The sequence below is a fragment of the Salvelinus fontinalis genome, chromosome 3 (genome assembly GCF_029448725.1).
Source record: "Salvelinus fontinalis isolate EN_2023a chromosome 3, ASM2944872v1, whole genome shotgun sequence".
Lineage (NCBI taxonomy): Eukaryota > Metazoa > Chordata > Actinopteri > Salmoniformes > Salmonidae > Salvelinus > Salvelinus fontinalis.
This window is the reverse complement of record NC_074667.1, coordinates 10,613,784-10,636,710: the sequence shown is the minus strand read 5'-3', so window position 1 is coordinate 10,636,710 and position 22,927 is coordinate 10,613,784. Positions and strand designations below refer to the sequence as shown.

Here is a 22,927-nt window from a genome sequence, read left to right as displayed (position 1 = left end):
CTGCCTGTGTTGGCCTCAACAACCAGCCATCTTTAGAGACTCCTCTATTGGCTCTATTCAATCAAACTTGCATTGAAGCGAATAAAGCATAGAAACATACTTTACTCCCCATATTCAAATAACATAGCAAGAGAAGCCTAGTTTAAGGTACTTGCAACAGAAAATATTCAGTTCTCTCGCTTTCTGAATAAGACATGTAAGTGGGCTTTAGCTGAATGAACAAATACACAGAATATGCATTGTTGTGGAGGATTTAATTGAATGCAGCCCTTGGATCCATTTTGAGCTCTGTTTGTTCTCATGAATACGGTTTCTTGTGACAATAACGTTATGTAAAACGGCTGTGACTATATTACTGACCATCCTATTAGACATTCTTCCCCCCCACCATGTATTTTGATAAGACAGCAACCAATTAAAACACATGAAGGATCCCACTAATCAGAAACACAAAGAGAAGAATGCAAAACTAGAATCAACTTTCCCTGATCAGTCAAGCACTTTGCCTGATCTCACAGGGAGTGGTAGAACTATGAAAGGTCAAAAATTCCTCAAGGCTCTTCTCCGTGCAGGCACGAAAAACACAAAGTTGTTAAACAACAATAACAACCACCACTAAGCGAGCCGAAAAACCTATTATTTATGACCCACTTGTCCTCTAGTGACCTTAGCTAGCCTACATGCTAAGCTACACCTAAAACACATTGGTTAGCCGTTAGCGCAAGTAATAAACAATGAATTCATGGCTGATAATGACTTCAGATAGACCTAGAGCTATCCAGGAGCGTACATCTTCCCCTTTTAAATATGAATGAATAATGGTCTACGTTCCAAATGAAACCCTTTCCACTACATAGTGGTCAAAAGAAGTGCACCTGGTCAAAAATAGTGCACTAAATAGGGCTCCATTTGGGACGAATCCACGGAAGAATGAATGAATGCGGGGAACAGAGGAGAGCGGGAGACTGACCTCTGGGTCCATGAGCTGATGTAGCTGAAGACTCGTAAAGCATGCTCCTTCTTCAGCTGTAGGCCCTCAGTGCTGTCTGCATCCGATACTGGAGGGAAGAGAGAGCAGACAGGGTGGTGAGTACAGTTCAATGTACATGGAAAAGGCAAGTGTGGGACATGACCCTTGACCCACACTGCTTGTTCAAAGGCTACATGGTGGCCGCGAGCTAGAAAATAGCACACAATGGAAGCTGAAATTGCAATTCAAATATTTTAGGCATTATCAAAGACTGTTGAAGATTAAAGTGTTTGACAGACACTTTGCTACAACAACAAAACATATATATCTGGGAGGCGCAATGCGAACGGTCCTTTGGTCAACAGGAGAACAGAGATGATCCTCTACTCTGGATGGGAGACTGACCCATGGAAGTCTCAAGTCTCTGGTGAGAAACGTGCCTCGGCACCACATTAGCACGGGGACAGGCAAGGCTCCCCATTACCGACAACTGACAGGTACTCCACACCAACAGGCATTCCAACTACAGGCTCAAGTCAGCTACTGTATTATGTGTCGGTGACTAGGGATGAGGGTAGAAATCATTTCATTATTTGAATAGTATCATACATTTTTGTCTGTATCTGGATATTTGAAATAAACGTACGTTTTTAACCTGAGCACTGTTGCGCGAAATTGAGGCTGGCGCTCTATTGCTGCTAGGAGATGCTGGTGAGGTGGTAGCGAGCAGACAGGCAGAGGTTGTGTCTACACTTGGCACTTACATGCGACTACTGCTATCAGAACACGAAGATCGCATTGAAAAGTCCCTTTGTGGTCTGATTGTGTTCAGATCTGACTGACCACTTCAGGAGTTGGTCAGGGATGCATTGTGTTTAGATTTCTCCTAAATCCGGATGTAAACAGGCTACCGAAATCGCATAGAATGGGCGATGTTATCAGAAAGCACTCCTCCCACAAGTCTCCAGAAAATGTGTGTTTGGGACCGAGAGGCACCTCGTTTAGCTGGCTAGTTTGGCTACACTAGTTAGCTACTGCCATCAGTTGTTGCTGTGTTATCATATGTTGCCTATTCCACAGTTTTTAGAATGCATAATTGCATTTGAATAAAGCGTGGGAAAAGGGATTTCGGACACACTGTGGACACATTTAAATCTAGGTGTAGACGAATGACATGGGGCACGTCACAACATAATTGAAAAGTTGATTTTATTCAATTAATCATTTGAAATGTCACGGACCTTATTTGTAACAATGTCACATGGATATTTCAATTTAGAAAATGCCTGTATTTTAAAATAGGCCTATACATTTTATTGCTGCAAAAATGAATACCCCCAAGTACTCTAATACTAACATCCTTTAGGATATTCGTATAACCATGCACATCCCTTTTGGTGACACACAAGCATACACACACACAGTCTCAAAACAAAATGTAAGCAACGTGTGGGGCAAAGTGTGTCCAATGGAAGGTTATTGCTGTGTCAAAAGTTCAGCTCTAACTTTTCTGTGGAAAGTGCGGCATTGCCTATATTATTCTGCAACCCCAAAGCACTTGTGTCTTTCACAAAGTCGATGGTGTAAATGAAAGATGTGGGACTCTGGGAAGGCTGCGTTTGCACCCACCCCTCAACCACAGATCTTTGTTGTTGTACCAGCACCCTATTTTCTGCTCTCAGAACAAAAAGACAAAACTGACCATATTGCCGCCCCACATGCCAAGACTACGAACAAGAAAAGCAAAAGGACACCGTGATGAAAGCGTTAGCCGATACACAAAATGACTTAGCCCACATATTAAAGGCTTTTTAACTTACAAACCCACACGAGTGCTTTAAGCTAGATTTTTTTTTTATGCCACTACGGACATATTTGTGTTATCATTTTTTATTTGGCTTTTCTAGTACTATTCCTCCACGGGAGCACCTGTGGTTGTTTTGGAATACTTTAAGTGTTACTGCTACCTCTCTTTCTTCACTGCCAATTAAAAGTTGGACTTAAGATAAATTGCTAATGAAATAAACTATACGATGAGTATTGCACATTATGTTGGAGGGAGAAGTGTCATTTAAAAAAGGTGCAGCCTACATTCAAACTTTGTGACAAGAGACCCATTCCTATCAGCAATTTCCATGCCTGACTGACCTAGGCCCAAATGTCACATTCTTATCATGAATAGGGCCTAATAATAACCACTGTGACAATTGGAGTTGTGCCAAAACACTACCAAGAGAAACAGAACAGAACAAAGTGGAACTTGTGTCTAGGTAAGTGGGTCTGTTCCTGAGATGAACAACAAAACAGCGTTCTAAAGTTCACCTTGCCCTGACCCTGACCTAACTGTGTGTGTCTGCCTTAATTCCCTTTTTAACCACCTTTTTTTTTATATTATTATTTTATCTTGGACTGGACTTTGCCAAAATTCCCAGCTCCCTTCATAAAACAATCCACGACATTGTGTTCGGTGGCCTGGACCAAAAACATTGCGATCATTCCCAGATAAGAGGATCTGGAAATCCCAGCCATTGTTCTGACAGCAAAGCTTTGAGCTTGTAACAAAAACATTAGAGAAGTAAAATAGACACCTACAACTCAGCAGGGGCTCTGCTGAGCTCAACTTCCTGTGTTGGTGGAAGCAACAGTTGGCTTTAGGTGCTGATCTAGGATCAGTTTGGCTTTTTACATCAATGGATTAGTATTAGGCTAGGGGTGGGCGGGTAAACTGGTCCCAGATCTATGCTCAAGGGCAACCTCTGCCTTGCTGGCCACAGTGCCAGACAGCATCTTAAAGCAGGGTATGTGGGGATTGACAATGGCAGCCACATGTTACATTTACATTTTAGTAATTTAGCAGACGCTCTTATCCAGAGCGACTTAAAGGAGCAATTCGCGGTAAGTGTCTTCTTCAAGGGGCCATCGAGATTTTTCACCTAGCTGGCACGGGATTTGAACCAGTGACCTTTCGGTTACTGGCCCAACGCTCTTAACAGCTAGACTACCTGCCACCCTGCAGGCTTACTTGCACAGCATATTCAATAGCGGGTTGAATCCCTTCATTCCCTCAGTAAGTCCCTCACTTCCCTTGCATGCATGCAGCCACACACACACACACAAAACATTCCTGGCTTCATGCAAAAGCTACAGCAAATTCAGGGTGAGGGGTCACCTGGTGAAAGCACACATGGGGCTGCCAGTCTCGCACACATGGGGCTGCCAGTCTCGCACCCTGGCGCTCCAGACAAGCCTGTCACAGGAAACAAGCCCCTCACACCTTCGCTGGCGGGAGCCTGGTGCCGACAAACACACACACACAGGGGTGTACTCTGTTTTGCTGAACAGAGGGATGACCCATCACAGGTAAAACAGTACTGAAAACGTACTACTGTGTAGCCTACTAGCCATTTCCAAAACCGTTGTTGATAGACATACATGTGGGCCAGAGAGAGGGTGTGTGCGCAAAGACAAAAATAAGGCCCTTTTAGAACACTAGTGACATAGGCCTAATCCTCCACACACTTTAATAATACACTGATTATAGGCCAAATTAAATGTGTGGAACATTTAAGTATGGCTACATTTATCTTTCCGTAATTTGCCTACAAACCACCAACAACCATGTTAATCTGAGTACCTAGTGCCATACTCATTGCTCATTTGAATAACAGATTTGGGGGAGGGGATATCTTATATTCCATTAATCTAGTTTATTTTAAATGTGTATTGACAGGATGAAAGACCGTTTGAGCTGCGCCCTCATGATCCCCCTTTCAAATGGGTCCTACAATAAGCAACCCACAACCGCTTTACCATGTGGGCTTGGATATCCACCCAAGACATGGAGACCATTTTAAACAAGATTACCCCCCTTGCCCAAATCAAACGTTTAGACACTAATATCAGACTGAAAATAGGTGTAAGACATAAGACATCCAAAACTAGCAAAAAAGCATATTAAGATTTCAAATGCAAAACCCCATGTTATTGATGGCAAACAACTCATATGGGAAGCAGGCAAGTAGTGGTTAGAGCGTTGGACTAGTAACCAAAAAGTTGCACGATCGAATCCCCGAGTTGACAATGTAAAAATCTGTCGTTCTGCCCCTGAACAAGGCAGTTAACCCACTGTTCCTAGGCCGTCATTGAAAATAAGAATTTGTAATTAAGCTGACTTGCCTAGTTAAATAAAGGTAAAATAAATAAAAAAGCACAGTATACCAGGCCACGAAGCAGTGTATTTTTGCTACCATCACCAATGCCTTGCAATGCGCACTCCACATACACAAACCATTGCAATTTCATATATCTATAACTGCAATGGAGGAAACAATTGATGTAGCCCTAAAAAAATGGGCCTTTGTTTATTCGCTCCAACATCCCGTCGTGAAAGCAATATGGCCTAGTTAGCTAACGTTACCTCGTAGCTAGCAAATCATCTGTTCAAACGTTACTACTGTCAATTTTAATCGGAACTAGGAAATACATCCAATGGCATTCGTAGGCACATTTATTTTGAATAAGAACAAGCTTATAGCTAGCTAACAAAAACGCTAATAGTCATAGTTAGCATTGGTTACATCCCTAGTTTGCTAGATGGCTTAATGTTTTTACGTACAGAAACTAGTGTTATATTACTTAGCTAACGTTAGCTGACAATGCTAAACATTTGCTTCGAATCTGGCAAAAGTATATTATTACAGCGCGTGTGGCAACCCAAATATGAAAACGAATCAGTCCGTTTTGATGCCAGTTGACCACAGCTAAAGGGCTAGTCAGTGAGCTAACGTTAGTTAACTTTGGACAACTCGTTACTCAACGTGAAACTGACAAACATATCAACCAGACAGGTTAGCTAGCAAGAGCGAACACGCCTGCACAACATGCACCACTTCCACAACCACCGCTCTCGCCTCGGACAAAAAAGGGACATGCAATGTGTAGCAAACATTTTATGGCCAAATACATATCAAACCACATTTCTACAGGCAGTTAACCAACGTTAAGTTTGATAGCTAACCAAGTTACCATGCAATGGCATCAGCCCAATCTAATTAGTTAGCTAACAAAGTTCATGATGTTCAGAATCTCGTCAGGTTAGTTAGCTAGTTAACTCTACTCATGCATCTCCTTCATTATGCAGCGATTTGACAGAGACAGGCCTCAAAGTTGCAGAAAAGGTTCCATTTACATTCAGATCATTAATTCAAGACAAGGCCTAACATTGGCAGCTGTCTGGCTAGTGGAGAACAACCAGGCACGACAGGGTTACGATAGCTAGCTGTCCAGCTTCCCTCAGGTAGCCTGATTTAGCTAACGTTAGCTAGCATTAGGGGACCACTACGGCACTAAAACATTTAATAAAAATTGTTTACTTACTTTCATTTAAAACCTCCACCAGCTCGGCGCAGTTTTCACACATTGTTCATTAAAAAAATAACAAAGGAAAAGTGTAGTCAAACCATTGGAAATTGTTGATGGATACGAATTGTTGGCACCTGGTTGTTTTGGGGAAAAGGCCCGATGTAGTTGTTAGTGAAGGTTTGCTAATGCATTAAATTAAATAAGGGAGAGTAATTGATTCAGATTGCATTTGATACTAAATATCGTTGATAAAGTCAAAAAGTAAAAGGCATTAAGATACAGAGTCGAGTCAATCTCCAATCGGAGCGTTACTGTAGAGTAGATACGGCAGCCATATTGAAAAGGGGTGGGGGCACAGCATGTTCATAATTCGTAACTTTCCGTTGTCTCCTTCGCCTTGTTCGACTTTTTCCGCTTGTCTCGCGGTTACTCCATCAGCAAGAAACGTTTACAAATGGCGTTTCATTCACATACAGCAGACAGACAAGAGAGCACCAGCCAGTAGCCACTGATCGTATTCGATTATCTGGCCCGGATTACCCCGATGAGTTAAGTATGCACCGGGTTAAAAGTGATTTCATTCGTTTTGGAGCCGGGCTACCTCCAGCGCGTGAGCCAGGTGGCCCGTTCAGTAATAACAATGATTCTGTTTTCACATGAAAGTGATTGTTTTTTATTTTAAAAACTTGATCGGCTTTCCCATTGAGAACTAATTTGAAATGTTTAACATATTTGCTAAAAAATAGATGTTTGTTTCTGGACGATGCACAATACTGCCTTAACATTACAGCGCGGCGGAGATTACGGTTCGATTTGAGTGGGTACACCTCCCTTACCGCTTGTGCCCATTCACGTCACTGGTCATGGACCGGTGCGCTGCGACTCAGGTTAATTGGCACCTCCTCATTGGCACCAGCATACCTTTTATTCATTTTGGGATTTTGTATTATACCATGACATCTTTTTTTGTTTGTTACTCAAGTATTTCCTTACGTATTTTGACCAAAATGCAGACCTCTGAGTGCTCAGTGGTTTCAAATCCTAATTCCAGAAATTTGATTTAATAACCTTCAACGACTGAAGGAAACAAACACACAAAAGGTATAGGACATACAGTTTTGTAAAAATAACCAACTTTATGTTCCCATAGTACTAAGACAGCTTTACAAACAAGATGATATGCACATAACCTTCCTTTGATCTAACATTCTCGTCCAAATGTCAGAGCGGTCAGTTTTGGGTGCAAACAGAATCCGACACATACAAACTGCTGCCAAAACAGAAACAAATGAAGCAGCGTCATTTACCACCCTTGACCTTCACATTCATCTGCAGGCCATGCGGCTCCTCAGAAAAACACACAAAGCTCTTTATTGGAGCACTTCCTGACGCTACAGCACTTTTTAAAGTAACCTTTTTGCATGTGCTTTTAACATATCTTACATATAAACAAATAGAAGGATCGTTGGGGGGGGGGGAGGGTGAAGGGAAATGAAGGGTTAAAAATAATTATTTAATTCTTTCAACTTCATGCACGGCTAAACAGAGGATGACCAAAAACATAAAAGCTTGAATTAGCGAGGGAAAAGGAGCAATATCGTATTATTACACAAATGACTCTGTATAAAATGCGTCCGTATGCAAAAAAGGTGAGTGCCAAATCCGAGGCGCAATTCTCATTTAAATATTGGCATTGATTTGGTCGACAAAGCACCTCTCAATCTCTTGCTCTCACACACACACACACAATTGACAAGAGCTCCCAGCTTCTCTTGGCTTTCTTTTTCCCCAAAAACTGTACATGTTTGCTGTTGTGTTCATTCCTATGTGGCGGCACTTAGTCGCACATCTCCTCGGGGAGCTCATGGGGGTTGAGGATGCCGGGAACGGACATCTGTAGCTTGTGTTTCTCCTCCTGGGCCTGCCGCAGCGACGTCTCCCGCTCCTCCAAGAACAGGTCTGTGGTGTCCTCGCCAGCAAACTCCTGGACAGGGAGTAAAGAGAGGAAGTTGAGAGTTGAGTGTGAGGGACAAATATGTCTATCTACCATGCTCCAGTGGTTTGACACCTCAGACTGATTGTAACTCTGGCCCTTGTGTCTAAGTGTTTGCACCCGTGTGTGTGGCTACAAAACCAGAGTGACTCACCTTGATCTGCACCAGGAAGTCCCTCAGGTGCTCCTTGAAAGCAGGGATGTCCTGGTTCAAGCTGAACAGACCTGTTACAAACACCTTCACCTGGGCACTGGAATGGAGAGGAAAGTCAGGATCACAACACATTCACCTACCTACATAGCAACTACCTACAATAAGTAGATCACTTTAGATCAACTAGTTATTGTCTGTAGTACAAATGTATCCCCAACACCAATATAAGAGAGATGAGGCCCATGAACTACAGGTTCAATGTGGCAGCCATTTTGGCCAGTGCGGTCCATTGTAAAGGAAGCACAGAATTTGACAAGGCTGCAAACTAACACATCCCTTTCTTAGTGTTCAGAGTGGAGTACAACAAAACATTTTAATTGACAGGGGCCCTCTGATAGGCAGGCTGACAAGACACTTACTCTTGTAGATGGGGGAAGGCCGTCTTGAGCAGGTTGGCCACGTACTCCTGAACGTAGCCCTGGTTGTGCTGGCTGGCTGGGTTGAGGGTGGCGCTGATTTTACCCTCCTCCACCAGGTTGAACATGTACGCCAGGATGGACGCGTGCATGGTTAGCCCTGCAGAAAGTCAAGCATAACATCAATTGTACCCACACTTGTCTTGCACTCACCAGTGACACTTAAGCACGTTGTCGTGTCCATCTGACATGTCTGCTTTTGACTCTGCTGCGATGTGACGCCAAAGTGAAATATCCCCTTCGAGAAACAAACCATCTAGTGTATAACATGGCCTCTGATTCCTCGCCTGTACCCAACACTTATTACAGTACCAGATGTTTCCGGTGATATTTAACGTCAGCCGCCGACCCCACCACCCTCACCTGCTGTGTGTGAGGTATCTGTGACGACGGAGAAGATGTGCTGGAGGATGTCACAGAAGTAGGTCTGGTAGAAGCTCTGTGCGGCAGCCTCCTCCTGGGCCACGTTCTGCAGCAAGGTGTAAAGAATCTGCAGACCTGGAGAGCGCAGGGATGAGTGGCTTGATGACAATAATTCCACAATGTACCGTAAGGACTATTTTCCCCAGACTCTGATTAAGCCTAGTCCTGGACAATAAAGCATTTGTAGACTGAAAAAAGCTTTAGTCCAGGATTAGAGTTAATCTGTGTCTGAAACACCCATAATATTTGAAATAGAGTTAAGTGACCTGCATTTCACCTCAGATAAGTCAGACAACCTCATTCATCAACACACAGTTCCAATCTCGTGAAAGGCATAGTATTTATGAACAGGTAGTTAAGGCCAAAGCATATGGAGGGTCTTACCAGTGTCTGCAACGTTCCTCATGGTGTGTTTGAAGGCCCAGATAATGGAGTCCAGAACCAGTTTAAACTGGGCCGGGGGAATGGAGAGGAAGGCCGGGAAGCACTGCGAGTTCACCGCTTGGAGGAGGTAGAAGAAATGGGTCCTATGCTCTGGGTACTCCTCAAAATCCTGGAGGAGAAATAAAAATTAAAGTTGGACAATGTCAGTGAAATTACTTTCTATAAGGACTAAAGACTAGGACTCCGTCATATGAAGTACTTTTTCCACGCATATAATAACAAGTGTCCTGTGTTCAACAATCCTCCAGTTTACAACCTTGCATTGGATAGACTTCAATTGTCTGTAGCATAAATTTATCCCCTACACCCATGCAAAAGTGATGTGGGGCCCATGAACTACAGGTTCACTGTGGCAGCCATTTTGGCCAGTGCGGTCCATTGTGGAGGAAGCACCGAATTTGACATGGCTGCAAACTAACACTAACATCTGTGTCTTTCTGTTAATGTTCCTTTGACATCATGTGCAGTCTATAAGGGCCAGTTAAGAATATTAACTAATTAATAGATTACACCATTCTAGTAAAGTGCTATAATAGTAGAGGAAACATCTATGAAACATACTTTATTGATCATGTTCAAAGTGCACTCGAAGACTGCGTCGAAGATCTTCGGGATCTCCCCGGTGATGTGTCCGCCCAGCTTGTTGACGATGGTCGCCATGGTGCTGAGCACCTCGGGCTCTCTGGCGGCGGGGACGTTGCGCTGGTAGTCGATGAGTACAGCCTCCAGCAGGGGCGGGACAAAGTTCTCCCCCACCTGTAAGAACCACGGAACATGGTAGAACGTAACCAGTTAATACAGAGACATTCAGTCTAACGTTAAAGCAAACTGTCAGATAACTGAGGGCTTGGGGCTACCACCGAGGGTAGCGGTGGTTCAAGTCATCAGTGCCATAGTTATTTTAGAGGAGGAACTGGAATATCTTGGTCTGTGATTCTCTGCCTTTTCAACCTATAAGTGGATGAAATAGTTTCAAATGGGCATGATGCCTCTGGATAAGGTTGGTGTCCAAGGACCTATAAGGGCTGTGTGGAGTTTAAGCTAGTCCAGACAGCCAGTTAGATCTTTCTGGTTGTCTTTCTGCCTCCCGTTTCTCTATGGTGTGGTTTAGACAGGCCATCTATGGCCTGAGAGATGCCCGCTCTGATCCCACCATTACATTTAGATTAATTTTCTTCTTTATTTAACTAAGCAAGTCAGTTAAGAACAAATTCATATTTTCAATTACAGCCTTCTAAGAGGATCTATAGGAGAACCACTGGTCTACAGCATTCCCTATAGGCTGCGACTCTAGATTTGATTAAGACAGGACAGACTCACCATTTGTGGGTCGTTGGAGCGGCTGACCCAACCTGAGATCAGCTTGAGCGTTTCTCTCTTCACCGTCCTCATGCTCCGGATCAGGGGCTGCTTGGTCACCATCTCTCCTAGCAGGACAATAGAGAGTTAGTTAGCTAGCATAGGGTTTAGCATGGTAGCATGGGGTTTAGCATGGAGTTAGCATAGGAGAGCTCAGTGACGCTTTAGAAACGTACAAAACAACCGAGAACTCGGATATCTCCAACTTCAGTGCGTTCAAGACAACTGGGAACTCATGAGAAAAATAAATAAGAGCTCAGACTGAGAAGAATGACCGTTCACAGCGATTTAACACAGAATTTCGGCCTCTTTCTAGAACACTGACTTTCCGACCTGAAGATCACCGACGGCATGATATCACCTCGCATTTTTCAGAGTTCCCAATTGTCTTGAATGCACCGTTAGAATGGGCTTGTAGTTCTGTGACTGATGCCGCAGCTGCAGACAGACAGTTAAGCACATTCACACTTTGAATGCACCTCAGGCATACAAGAGTCTGACAGACCCACACACACACCAAGACAAACAAGTACCTCAGGCACAAAGATCAGATAGACTAGGCACACACATCTCACCGTTGGTCTGAATGGCAGAGGAGATGTTCTCACTCAGACACTTGTAGACATTGAGCATGTCCAGGTAGATGCGTCCCAGCTGCACCACAAAAGGGTGTCCCACGGCCTTGCAGGCCCGCACGTTGGTCTTCAGGATGCTGCCCAGCTGACGCACCGTCTCTGCATCCTTCAGGATGTCCACATTCTGGAGGGGAAAGAGACAAGTCAGTTAAAATGCTTTCACCGCATCTTGGGACAACGTATTGTAAGTCGCTCTGGATAGCTCTTTACTGAAGTGCAAAAAGAGGAGGCATTGCCAGTTGCAACAATTGGGAGAAAAAGCACCGATAATGATGACAAATGTTGCTGGTAAAACTACAAGGGCCTCTAAGACAGTGGGTGTTTCTCTTAATTTCTCCATGGCACAGCGGTACAAAGTGGGGGAGACTTGTGTTGTTTGGGTTGTGCTGCATGCATACAATGTAAAATGCTTTGAAACCAAGGTTTACAAACACAGTCCCATAGTGGAGTGTGACTTACCTTGGTGGCCTGTTGGATGATGCTGTCCCACACCTGGTTGGGTAGCAGCATGTACTTCTCGATGAGGTGCTCCTGCACGGCCTGGTCCGTCTGGGCCCCGATCATGTAGCCCACCGCCTCGTAAAACGTGTGCACCTGAGGGAAAGAGAGATGAGGTGGATTACGGTCATATGAACATCTGCTGCTTCATATCCAACTCCAGCCATTTCACACAACAACTGGAAACAGGGTGATCCCTGAACTTGGCCAATGGAAACTCAAAACCAGCGTTGCCATTTGAAAATGTTTTTCAACTACTACTGTATTTTACTCTTAGTTTTGGTTGTTTTCAGGGGCCTGTAGCTCAACTGTGTTATGGCTAATCTTGGTGCATCTGTGTACCTGTTGGGGCTGGAGGTCACAGATGATGGTGTTGATGTTGTTGAGGATCTCATCGATGAAGGGCATCACCTCGCCCACCTGCACCTGGACAAAGTGGCGCCGGCACTTCTGGGCGATCTTGATGAAGGTGTCGCACGCCATGTCCTGCACGCCGTCGTGAGTCTCTGCAGGGAACAATTACGTTCAAATAAAATGTTCAATAAAATAAACAATGTTGGGGCGTGTTCATTTGGACACACCGTAGCAAAACTTTTTAAAAACGCTTTGAATCGTAAACCGCAAAGGAGCGTTTCTTATTGGACTAGTCCAGGTATTCCCTCCCTGTTTCAGTTGGGTTTCTGTCCAGTGCCAAATTAACACAGCCCTGGTATTTTGCAAGGATGCAAAATCACACCAAGGAAATCAATTTTCACACGACACTGAAAACAGTATCCTGTATCTTTTTAAGATATGCAAGTGGTGGCCTGAACAAAGTTGCTTACCGTGCATGAACTCAAAGAGCTTGTTGACGACAGTCTTGAGGAACTTCCAGTGGGCTCGGAGGAAGCGTGGGTACTGGCCCACAATGTACATGATGTTTGAGGCGATGATGGCCTTGTTGTCCTTCCCCCTCTTCTGCTCACAAAGGCCCAGCAGGTCCTGGAGACATGATGAGGAAACGACAGTCGGTCAATAACACAGAAACGCAGCTCAGTACATCCTGACAGTCACTCTACAGCAGCATTTACATGTTAAGTCTTGTCAGGTGAGTGGACGTGGAATTTCTCCAAAAGAGTGTTATTAAAAATCATTTTTTCTGCCAAATGTCAGTTCTATCAATTGCTCCAAGTACCCACTGTTCTGAGTCCTCTGCGTAGACACAGCCCTGTTACTCTGCGCCACTCATGACACAGGCTCAACACGCACAGTCGAACTGCAACGTCTCAAGGGGCAGGCCATTCAATTTCTGAACAGTAAAGGGAACACTTCTGGTCTAACAGAGCACAGAATTGATGACTAAGACCAGCAACTACTGCATGTGTGTATTATCGCCTTTAAAGACCAGCTACCTGTGAAGGTGCGGTGTGTGTATGCTCGTCTGTGTGTGGTTGTGAGCGCTGTGTCCATTACACAGACTACTACAGACCTTGATGACGGTGACCAGGAACCTCTTCTCGTCCTCCTCGTGCATGGCCCCGCTGATGGAGCCGATGGCCCAGCACAGCGTGTTCAGGTTCCTCCAGGACCACTCTGTCCCGTTGACCTGGTTGTGCAGCTTCTCTGTCATGATGCGCTCTGTGTCCGCATAGTCCAAATGGGTCAGGTAGACTGGGGGGGGGGGGGGGGGGGGGGGGGGGGCAGAGAGAGGGAGGTATGCTAGTCAGAGAGAGAGGGAGTATGTGGATCGCGCCCTACCTTATCAACAGTGAACAAAAGTGTGAGGGAGAGATGTGTGTCACTGATAGAGCGATCAATTGTGGAAAGTACATTTGACAAAGGAAAAGATTGAGGGGCAACTGTGCTTGACATCACAGACTAGAGAGAGGACGTGTGTGTGTGAGATGCTCAGACTGTCCTGGGCCAGGCACTCACCCAGTGTCTCTCTCATGTTCTTATAGAGGTTGATTGAGTCTGTGTCCTTCATGAACTCTCGGACCACCTCTCCCTGGTCATTCTCCACCACCAGCACCTCCTCTGGCTTGGCCATTCGGCTCACCATCAGCGTACGCACCTGTGTTACCGGGCAGACAACATGCCAGTGACTAATAGGGGACAATCTAAATAGAGACACCATGGTGAAGCAGGGACTGTCAATAGGAAACACAGTAGAACGTCAAGCTTGTGTTCAGTAGGGAGAAAACGGTTTGAAGTGGTGGGAACTATATGAACTTGTCCGACTGTCACATTTTTGTTGTCTTTTGTAGATTGCTTTGCTACGGTGTGCCCTATGCCACGACCCTGAAGGACATTGGTTTGGTGGAAGGTCAAGAGTGTGTGTGTACCAGTCCGTCCGTCTCTGTGTACATTTCTTCTCACCTTGGAGAGCACGGGCAGGTAGAGGTGCCGGCGTGGGGGCACGTCAAAGTGCTGGCTCCCAGAGAGCAAGGGGGAGGTGGAGGTAGAGAAGGGACTCTCCCTGTAGAGCTCGGCCGCCAAGTGGTTCCAGTACTCCAGACAAATCTTAAAGATCTCCGTCTCCTCCACCTCAGACACTAGCAGCATGTAGTGGAGAGCCTGGAGGGGAGAGGGGGTGTGTGATTAGAACAGAAGGTAAGGAGAATGTTGAAGATTGGGGGTCTAGCTCCATTTCAATGGTTTGTGACTTGAGGATAAAAACAAGGGAGAATTGGTACATATATTTTTTTCCATAATAATAGAACTTGAGGTCAAAGGTAATATTGTTCTGGCTGCAGTACAGGTTAGGTTGGCGGGGAACAAGGGGTATGTGAAATGTTAATACGTGACTTTTATCAATGAATGCGATTGAAGAATGCGTTCCCACCCCCAAAAAACATTGTAAGAACAGTATCTCTGCTGTTATTGTCCAGTATTCATGGCGTTAACGTCACCTCCACGAGTGTCTCCCTAAGGTTGGGCCTCTTCTCGATGAGCTGTCCGTGCTCTTTCAGGAAGGTGCAGAGGAACAGGCTGAGGTTCTGGATGAAGTTCTGCTCATCGTCCTTGCCGTTGGAATATGCCAGGCGGATATTGGTGTTCAGGGGGAGCATCTAACACGGAGAGACAGGGGAAAATACAGACTCTTTGATGCGTCAATTAGTGTTAATTCTTACATAAAATTTATGTAAAGATTTATGCTAACTAATTAATAGTTCTTATGATGCCTGCAATATGATCGTTGTTGAAACATAGGGTCTGCAGTATCCGGTTTCAAAAATATGTGTGCACCTGTTTGAGCTGACATGGAGTGTACCTGTTTGAGCTGACATGGAGTGTACCTGTTTGAGCTGACATGGAGTGTACCTGTTTGAGCTGACATGGAGTGTACCTGTTTGAGCTGACATGGAGTGTACCTGTTTGAGCTGACACATGGTGAGCGTGAAGAGGTTGACAAACTGCTCCTCGTACTGGTTGACGCTCACGCCGGCGATCTCCGTCAGACACTTCAGCGTCACGTTGCGGAACATGGGCACGTTCAAGAACTGGGAACGGATGAGAGGAAGAAGAGGTTAGTCAACAGGGTCGTATTCACTAGACACCAATCAGTAGAAAACTGACTGATACAGGGAGGGACTACTTGAGCTTGTCCAATAAGAAAAAGTGTTGGACCGAAGTGGAGTACACAACAGTTCACCAGAGAAAACTGAATCCAAACATTACACTTGATTTTATGTGCATTTTACACTCTGTACTTTGACACATTTGCTGATAACGAAATCTGAAAATACTCTGGATACATCCAGTAATATAAAAATATTCCTGGAAAATGTGGGGTAGGTGCAACGTAAGACAAAAAAATGACAAGGGTTTGCGTGAGAGGACTAACTGGTGTATTCAAGTGGCCACACACACACCTCAAAGAAGAGTCTTCAACTATAAGCTTATTTTTTTGCTCTCCTATCTGTGCTGTTGAGGAAATAGAGGAAGCACACTTGTACTCTAGATCCTCCATCGCACAATTACTATTTTGGTTTGCACAATCCAATAACATCCTATTATAAAACGCAATCTGGACCAAGTGGATATGATTTGAAAGCTTGTTCTATTGCCAACATGACTAGCTGTTAAAAAATATGATATTACAGTGTTCACAAGGCAATTCAGAGAAACAGATCTTCATTTTAGTACACATAGAAAGGAGTCATCAGTGCATTCAAGTGTGTGTGCTGCTGCAAATATCCTTCACAATTAACATAGGCTCATTCTGTTCAGGACAACCCAGGGTATGACGCCATGTCATCTTGTAACTGTGTACATCAAACATAGTGATGATAAATGTTGACACTGTATATGACTAGAGTTTTTGATTTGGAAATGTGAAGTGCACATTTGGACGAGTGTTTGGCTTGCATGTATGACATCAAAGCGGTATTTACTATAATCCTCATGTTTCATCTTTCAAAATAGATAGTCCTCTTAATTTACAGCATTTCCCTCAGACAACAAAAGATCTAAAGTTCCCCAACTACCGGGAGGGAAAGGGGCAGCTTATTTTTGCACGCGGTGCTCAAGTTCAGAATAGAGTGCTGTGAAGTGCAGAGCCAGAGCTCTGACATCATGTATAACATGTTACTGTACAGACCCTACGTTCAAATTTAGGCACTTAGTGGCCAAATCTGCAATTTTCAGCCCGTATACAGACACAAGTGTATGACTGTTTGCAGCAGACCAAGTCACCGAAGCAACAAGGTGCAAATGCCTCAACTTTCACTATATTGTTCCTCCGGTTCTTACGCACTTGCAAGCAAAACCAATGCAAGTGCGCCTTTGTGAGAGGATGCCTATAGTTCAACTGCTGTTTCACGTTTCCACAAGCTGGTATTGCTGAATCACAACAAAAACAACACTAAATTGCCTTAGGGAGATGTTTCAATGTAACCGAGAAGTAGTAATAAGCCAATACTTAGTCATTTAATTTTCAGTATGGGGACCGGTGCAAGTGAGTCATCAGGAGTTGAGTTACCTTGTACACCAGAGTGCTGATCAATTTGGTCTCAAATATGTACCCCAGGGGGATCCAGTTCAGGAAGCGCAGGAGAGTCTCGAGTGTGGCTTGGACCAGAGGGGCATTCTGGGAGTTTTCCTGCAGAAAATGTTGGCATTTAACATGTTGGGTATTCAACATGTCAATTTCATATCAAGACAGTTTAGAATCCCTGAGCCATTTGCTTACCATGACAAACTGGCAGAGCTGGAATATTTGCGAGAATTCATTGCACATGCTGAAACAAAAACAAAAAGAAAATCATTACTAAATAGCATGTCAGTGTACACTTCTATCTTATCTACCCATGCTTTCATATAATATGATGATAAAAATATTACAATTCAGTTGCCATGAAGAGACCGGTAATGATATCAACCACTAATACTTAGGAAACAGACTCTTTGCCATATACAGTACATCTCCAAAAAGCCAAAGCATTTACTGTATAAATAAGCATTTAATTGTACCGTGTACACTACATTGTATCCTGTGCATATGACAAATGTTAAAGTTATTAGGTAGCTGGATAGGAGACGTTATGTACCTGTCCTTCAGGTGCTTAGCCTTGACCTGGGTCATCTGTCCACTGGAGAAGTCAAAGACTTCCTCACTGAGCAGCTTGAGGATGATCATGTTGTTCTGACACAGGCTCTCGCTGGTGCGGCTGGCACCCACGATGTCACTGATGAAGGTGGGCCAGTGTTTGGGCCACTCCTGCTTCAGGATCTACATAAGCAGAGGAGACACGTTGAGTTTGATTGTTTCGGTTTTAACCATTTGTAATGACAGGCCAGATGTGTTTAAGTTTTTTTTTTTTTTACCTGTACGAGGATCATGTTGAGTTTAGCAATGTACACTCCATCTTTCTGAAACACACAGATGAAAAATGCAGATGAAATTTGGGAACGAGCACAGAATTTCAACATGAAAAACAATGCAGTGAGAACAGTCAAACACAGGAAAGACTCTTTACCTCAACATTTGCGGCGTCAGACGAGGTCTTGATAATCAGACCAACGACATACTTCTTTATTCCTGAAAACATTGCAGAAATGTTTATGACTCAACATTGTCAAAGATCGAATGTTTGTGTCCGCAAAACACGGCACATTATAGTCTAGCCACGTTTTCCTTTATCTTAATGTCACTGTTCATTCCCAAGGCTCGTATCTCACGCATGGCCCCAATATAGTTGTGTTATTCCAAACAGTCTATGCAGCAGGTGTTACCTTCACATTGATTTCTTGGAAGAATCTTCCAGCGTGTTTTGATCACAGTCTCCAGAATTTGCAGTGCATAGTACTGGAATGGAGAGGGAGAGGCTTAGACTATCAGGAAAGGCATATCACTCACAACTTCATCTCATTTCCACTAAGACGACAGATCTTTTATCTACAAATGACATTAAAAGCTAACAAATGTAATAAACCAAATCTATGCATTCTATGGATCCAACTGTACTGCCTATGCCTGGCTGTAATGATATGCTTTTCAATGTTGAGATGGATTGATATATATATGCATGCCCTGGTTAGAGGATGTAAACCGATCACAAGGAATGCATCACTGGCACACATACTTTAGTCTTCATGTTCTGAGAAAACTCCAGGATGGTGTCGACTCGTGTCCATGCGTCCGGGTGATCCTTCAGGTTGGTCAGCACCTCCTGTGCCATGCGCTGCTGTGGAAGAGAGGAGAGACAAACTATTGAGATCTGTGTGGCTTTAACTTATTTGGGAAAGGGGGCAGCATTTTCACTTTTGGATGAATAGCGTACCCAGAGTAAACTGCCTCCTACTCAGTCCCAGATGCTAATATATGCATATTATTATTAGTATTGGTTAGAAAAAACACTGAAGTTTCTAAAACTGTTTGAATGATGTCTGTGAGTATAACATAACTCATATGGCAGGCAAAAACCTGAGAAAAAATCCAAACAGGAGGTGGGAAATATTTGTAGTTTTTTAACTCAGCCCCTATCGAATTCACAGAGGGATATGGGATATTTTTCACTTCCTAAGGCTTCCAATAGATGTCAACCTTCTTTATAACATTGTTTCAGGCTTCTCATGCGAAGGGGGGCCGGATGAGAGCTGTTTGACTAACGGGTCTGGCAGCAGCCTCGTTCTCAGTCACGCATTTCACATGAGAGGTATCTCTCATTGCTTTTCTACAGACAATGGAATTCTCCAGTTGGAACATTATTGAGCATTGATGATAAAAACATCCTAAAGATTGATTCTATACTTAGTTTGACAAGTTTCGTCGACCTGTAATAAAACTTTTTTAACGTTTCGTCCGACTGGACCAGAACGCGCTTTTGGATTTGTTTACCAAACGCCCTAACAAAAGAAGCTATTTGGACATAAATGGACATTATCGAACAAAAGAAACATTTATTGTGTTACTGCGATCCCTGGGAGTGCATTCTGATGAAGATTATCAAAGGTAAGTGATTATTTATAATGCTATTTATGACTAATGTTGACTACGCAACATGGCGGATATTTCTTTTGGCTGGTTTAGCCTCTGAGCGCCGTACTCAGATTATGCTTTTTCCGCAAAGTTTTTTTGAAATCTGACAACGGTTGCATTAAGGAGAAGTGTATCTAAAGTTCCATGCATAACACTTGAATTTACCATCAACATTTATAATGAGTATTTCTGTGAATTCATGTGGCTCTCTGCAAAATCATAGCATGTTTTTGAACTACTGAACATATCACACCAATGTAAAATGAGATTTATGGATATAAATATGCACTTTATCGAACACATACATTTATTGTGTAACATCAAGTCCTATGAGTGTCATCTGATGAAGATCAAAGGTTAGTGATTCATTTTCTCTATTTGTGCTTTTTGTGACTCCTCTCTTTGGCGGGAAAAATGGCCGGGTTTTTCTGTGACTTGGTGGTGACCTAACAGAATTGTTTGTGGAGCTTTCACTGCAAAGCATTTTTGAAATCAGACACTGTGGCTGGATTAACAATAATTGTATCTTTAAAATGGTGCCTAATACTTGTATGTTTGAGAAATGTGATTTATGAGATATCTGTTGATTTGTATTTGGCGCCCTGCAATTTCATTGGCTGTTGGCGAGCCTAGACAGGTTAAAAGTCTAATCCATAGTTGAAATAACCCGGCCGTTGTTTTTGTTAAAAGCTAAGGGATGAAGAAATGTAAACACACAAATTCATAGAGAGAGCAATGGATGCAAGGACTTCAGACTATACAGTGTTTGTTTATGTTTTCAAACATGGTAGTAAATTAAGTTTATATTTTGAGTTATAACGGGGTACAATTGTCTGACTAACCAAACTCCTTGCTCCGGACAAAATCCTATGTCACGCCCACTGACTTTAGTTTCTTCTGACTTTAGTTTCTTCTTCGCAATGATTCTGGATCTGCGTACCTCCCAACAATTTATAAAATGGAAAGCTATTGTAGACTGTAGGATTGGTCCCATAAACCAAAGGGTTGGGCGAGAGCCAGAACACATGTGGGTAACGCAACTGAAAATTCAGCATTGGCTTTGATACTCAGTCAATTAGAGATGATCCAATCACTGATTACATTGCTGTACAAAACCCCTGATTTTCAGACTGAAGTATGTAGCGAAAGATAAGAGCAGCATTAGGGCAAAGAGCAGCTCTCACCTGTGATCCAATGTCATAGTACATAGAATTGACTACATTGTCCAGCAGATTGATGTCCAGCTTTTGACTGAAGTCTAGCAGCTGTCTTGCTGCATGATCCGCCAACATTGTCATGTTTGCTGGCATAGAGCTCTAGGAATGGAGGGGTGAAGGGAAACATGAGAACAAATTACATAACTTAACTACAGGCAACTTTAAATAAAACTTAACCAAAAGCCCAAAACAAATCGCTTATGAGATAAATGCCACTGTCCCAATATATTATTTCCACTCCCTATATTGCTACCCTCACCCACATGTAACAACGGCGAAATACTGAGCGTGAGTAAAATTGCGACATCACTCGCAAGCCTGTAAACTTTAATAGATTGGCAATTGCGACACCATTGACCACAAATGGCATTTACGGCGCGTTCACGTGCTAATCCAAACTATGAAAATCGAAAATGTCCGATTTGTAATCTGGGTTTAGTTATACACGTGCCGGGTTCAACCAGTTAGCAAATCAGAAATGTCAGAGTTTTCTAGTTCCGACAAGCACGTAAACGCCGCAATACAGCAACCCCTCCCTCCATCCAGCAATCCAAGAGTGCTACTACGGCTAGTTGATCATGTTAGCTTGCTAGCTAACGTTACTGTTTAATTTATGGCTAACTTAGCGTTTACTATTGTTAGCTAACGTTACCTCTATTGTGTATACCACATAGTTACGTATACATTAACTGACCTCAAAGTTGACACAGGTCTAGCTAGGTTATCGCATAAACTAACGTCTGGCTAATGTATCCATGTTAACTCTAAGATAATCAATTAAGAGACTTCATTCACTCGTGTTAACAAAATATTAAGTAATATTCACAATTATAGCTAGCACGCTAGTTTGCTATAAAAACAGCCAGCTAGCTAAAGCTAGTTAGCATTAGCTAACGTTAGCTACATCACCACTCAAACTCGAGATTCAACCAATTTGAGCTACACAGCTAGCTACAAAACTCACCTTATTTCTTTAGTCTTTCCGTTGTAGTGAAAAAAATAAGACTTTGGCTCTGATTTTAAAACTCTCGTCTGGCTGGATGTCAGGCTATCTCATGGCACACGTTCCAGTGTGTTTGACATTCGCTAGCTAGCTTCCTGGCTAATCAGCTAGTTAGCCAAATGATTTATGTCCTGATAGCACGCCGTTAGCTGTATGTCCTGCCACTGAAGCGAAGTTTCAGTATGATAATTTACATTTAGCAATTTACCATATGGCAAATAAATGTAACAGACTAGTCTAGAGGTATCTTAGCAATGATTAAGTCGTTGCGGACGGCGAGAAATGTTATCAAGTTAGCCTGCTGTTGCTCAAGCCAATGATGACTTAGCTTCCCTTGGCTGGCTAGCTAACAATTTACGGAGTCACACGTATTGCGTTATTCCGGTTCATAATCACAAAGTAAAATAATCTTGAGTTTATTATTGGTTCTATTCGTATATAATATTTGATAGCAGGGCTGTGTAAACTAGCTCTTCATCTCATGCTTCCAACCCAAGACCGGTTGAAACCGGTTAAGACTGGGATATTCCATCTAGGTTTTTCGGCCCATGGCGCCGCGTAAAATTTGGACTATGTGCACGCCCTTGAGGGATCCGATTGGTTTGTCATAAAATTGTACAAGGGCTGTCCTGTTATTTTACAGGCCAACGATGCTGTCAATCAAAATGAACATCCTTCTTTCAGTACCCATGCGGCTGTGTTTTCCGTTGGTCTGGGGGGTCGACACACCCCAAAACATTTATAATAATGTACTGTACATAGACTTGAAATCACTGGCCACTTTAATAACAGAACACTAGTAACTTTAATAATGTTTAAATGTTTACATACTGCTCTACTCATCTCATATGTATATACTGTATTTTAGTCTATGCCACTCCGACATTGCGCCTCCTAATATGTATCTATTCCTTAAATTATTTTACTTTTAA

The 22,927-nt window shown here is 43.3% G+C and overlaps 2 protein-coding genes and 3 non-coding genes across 12 annotated transcripts in view; all 5 read right to left on the bottom strand.

Moving 5' to 3' along the window:
* LOC129838445 (ubiquitin carboxyl-terminal hydrolase 34-like) overlaps positions 1 to 6,711 on the bottom strand; it is a 60,664-nt gene extending 53,953 nt beyond the window's left edge. For 6 of the 7 annotated variants that reach the window (XM_055905397.1, XM_055905403.1, XM_055905421.1 and 3 more), the window contains exons 1-2: positions 6,347 to 6,711; positions 971 to 1,058 (exon numbers count right to left, since the gene is read on the bottom strand). In XM_055905397.1, the coding sequence (XP_055761372.1) occupies positions 971 to 1,058; positions 6,347 to 6,389 (131 nt within the window). In that variant the 5' untranslated portion in view covers positions 6,390 to 6,711. The remainder of the gene's footprint in view (positions 1 to 970; positions 1,059 to 6,346) is intronic. The other variant, XM_055905439.1, reaches the window with a different exon arrangement.
* A 736-nt stretch (positions 6,712 to 7,447) lies between these two features.
* On the bottom strand, positions 7,448 to 22,543 carry LOC129838475 (exportin-1-like). 2 transcript variants are annotated; one of them, XM_055905468.1, is made up of 25 exons: positions 21,957 to 22,543; positions 20,960 to 21,091; positions 18,880 to 18,978; positions 18,530 to 18,602; positions 18,274 to 18,335; positions 18,122 to 18,166; positions 17,845 to 18,026; positions 17,487 to 17,535; positions 17,277 to 17,396; positions 15,667 to 15,795; positions 15,205 to 15,363; positions 14,672 to 14,869; positions 14,228 to 14,366; positions 13,782 to 13,963; positions 13,138 to 13,294; positions 12,656 to 12,819; positions 12,275 to 12,409; positions 11,756 to 11,939; positions 11,142 to 11,248; positions 10,383 to 10,577; positions 9,762 to 9,930; positions 9,318 to 9,452; positions 8,898 to 9,054; positions 8,479 to 8,575; positions 7,448 to 8,315 (listed from the first exon to the last, which is right to left on the bottom strand). In XM_055905468.1, the coding sequence occupies exons 2-25, from the start codon at positions 21,083 to 21,085 to the stop codon at positions 8,169 to 8,171; spliced, it is 3,210 nt and encodes a 1,069-aa protein (XP_055761443.1). In that variant the 5' UTR covers positions 21,086 to 21,091; positions 21,957 to 22,543; the 3' UTR covers positions 7,448 to 8,168. The 2 variants fall into 2 exon arrangements, with proteins under 2 accessions (XP_055761443.1, XP_055761436.1); XM_055905461.1 differs by having other exon boundaries at positions 18,880 to 18,981; positions 21,957 to 22,542.
* Positions 8,667 to 8,801, bottom strand: LOC129851607 (small nucleolar RNA SNORA5). The gene has a single exon (XR_008758983.1). It is a non-coding gene; the product is annotated as a small nucleolar RNA SNORA5 (small nucleolar RNA).
* LOC129851606 (small nucleolar RNA SNORA5) lies at positions 10,097 to 10,233 on the bottom strand. Its single transcript, XR_008758982.1, has one exon. It is a non-coding gene; the product is annotated as a small nucleolar RNA SNORA5 (small nucleolar RNA).
* Positions 13,458 to 13,590, bottom strand: LOC129851611 (small nucleolar RNA SNORA17). Its single transcript, XR_008758987.1, has one exon. It is a non-coding gene; the product is annotated as a small nucleolar RNA SNORA17 (small nucleolar RNA).
* Positions 22,544 to 22,927: the final 384 nt, after the last annotated feature.

Coding starts and splice junctions, on each gene's coding strand:
- LOC129838475 (XM_055905461.1), bottom strand. CDS start 21,085: ATGCCAGCAAACATGACAATGTTGGCGGATCATGCAGCAAGACAGCTG. Junction 18,167..18,273: donor CTGACGCCGCAAATGTTGAG/GTAAAGAGTCTT, acceptor TGTGTGTTTCAG/AAAGATGGAGTGTACATTGC. Junction 14,367..14,671: donor ACCTGCCCGTGCTCTCCAAG/GTGAGAAGAAAT, acceptor CCGGTAACACAG/GTGCGTACGCTGATGGTGAG.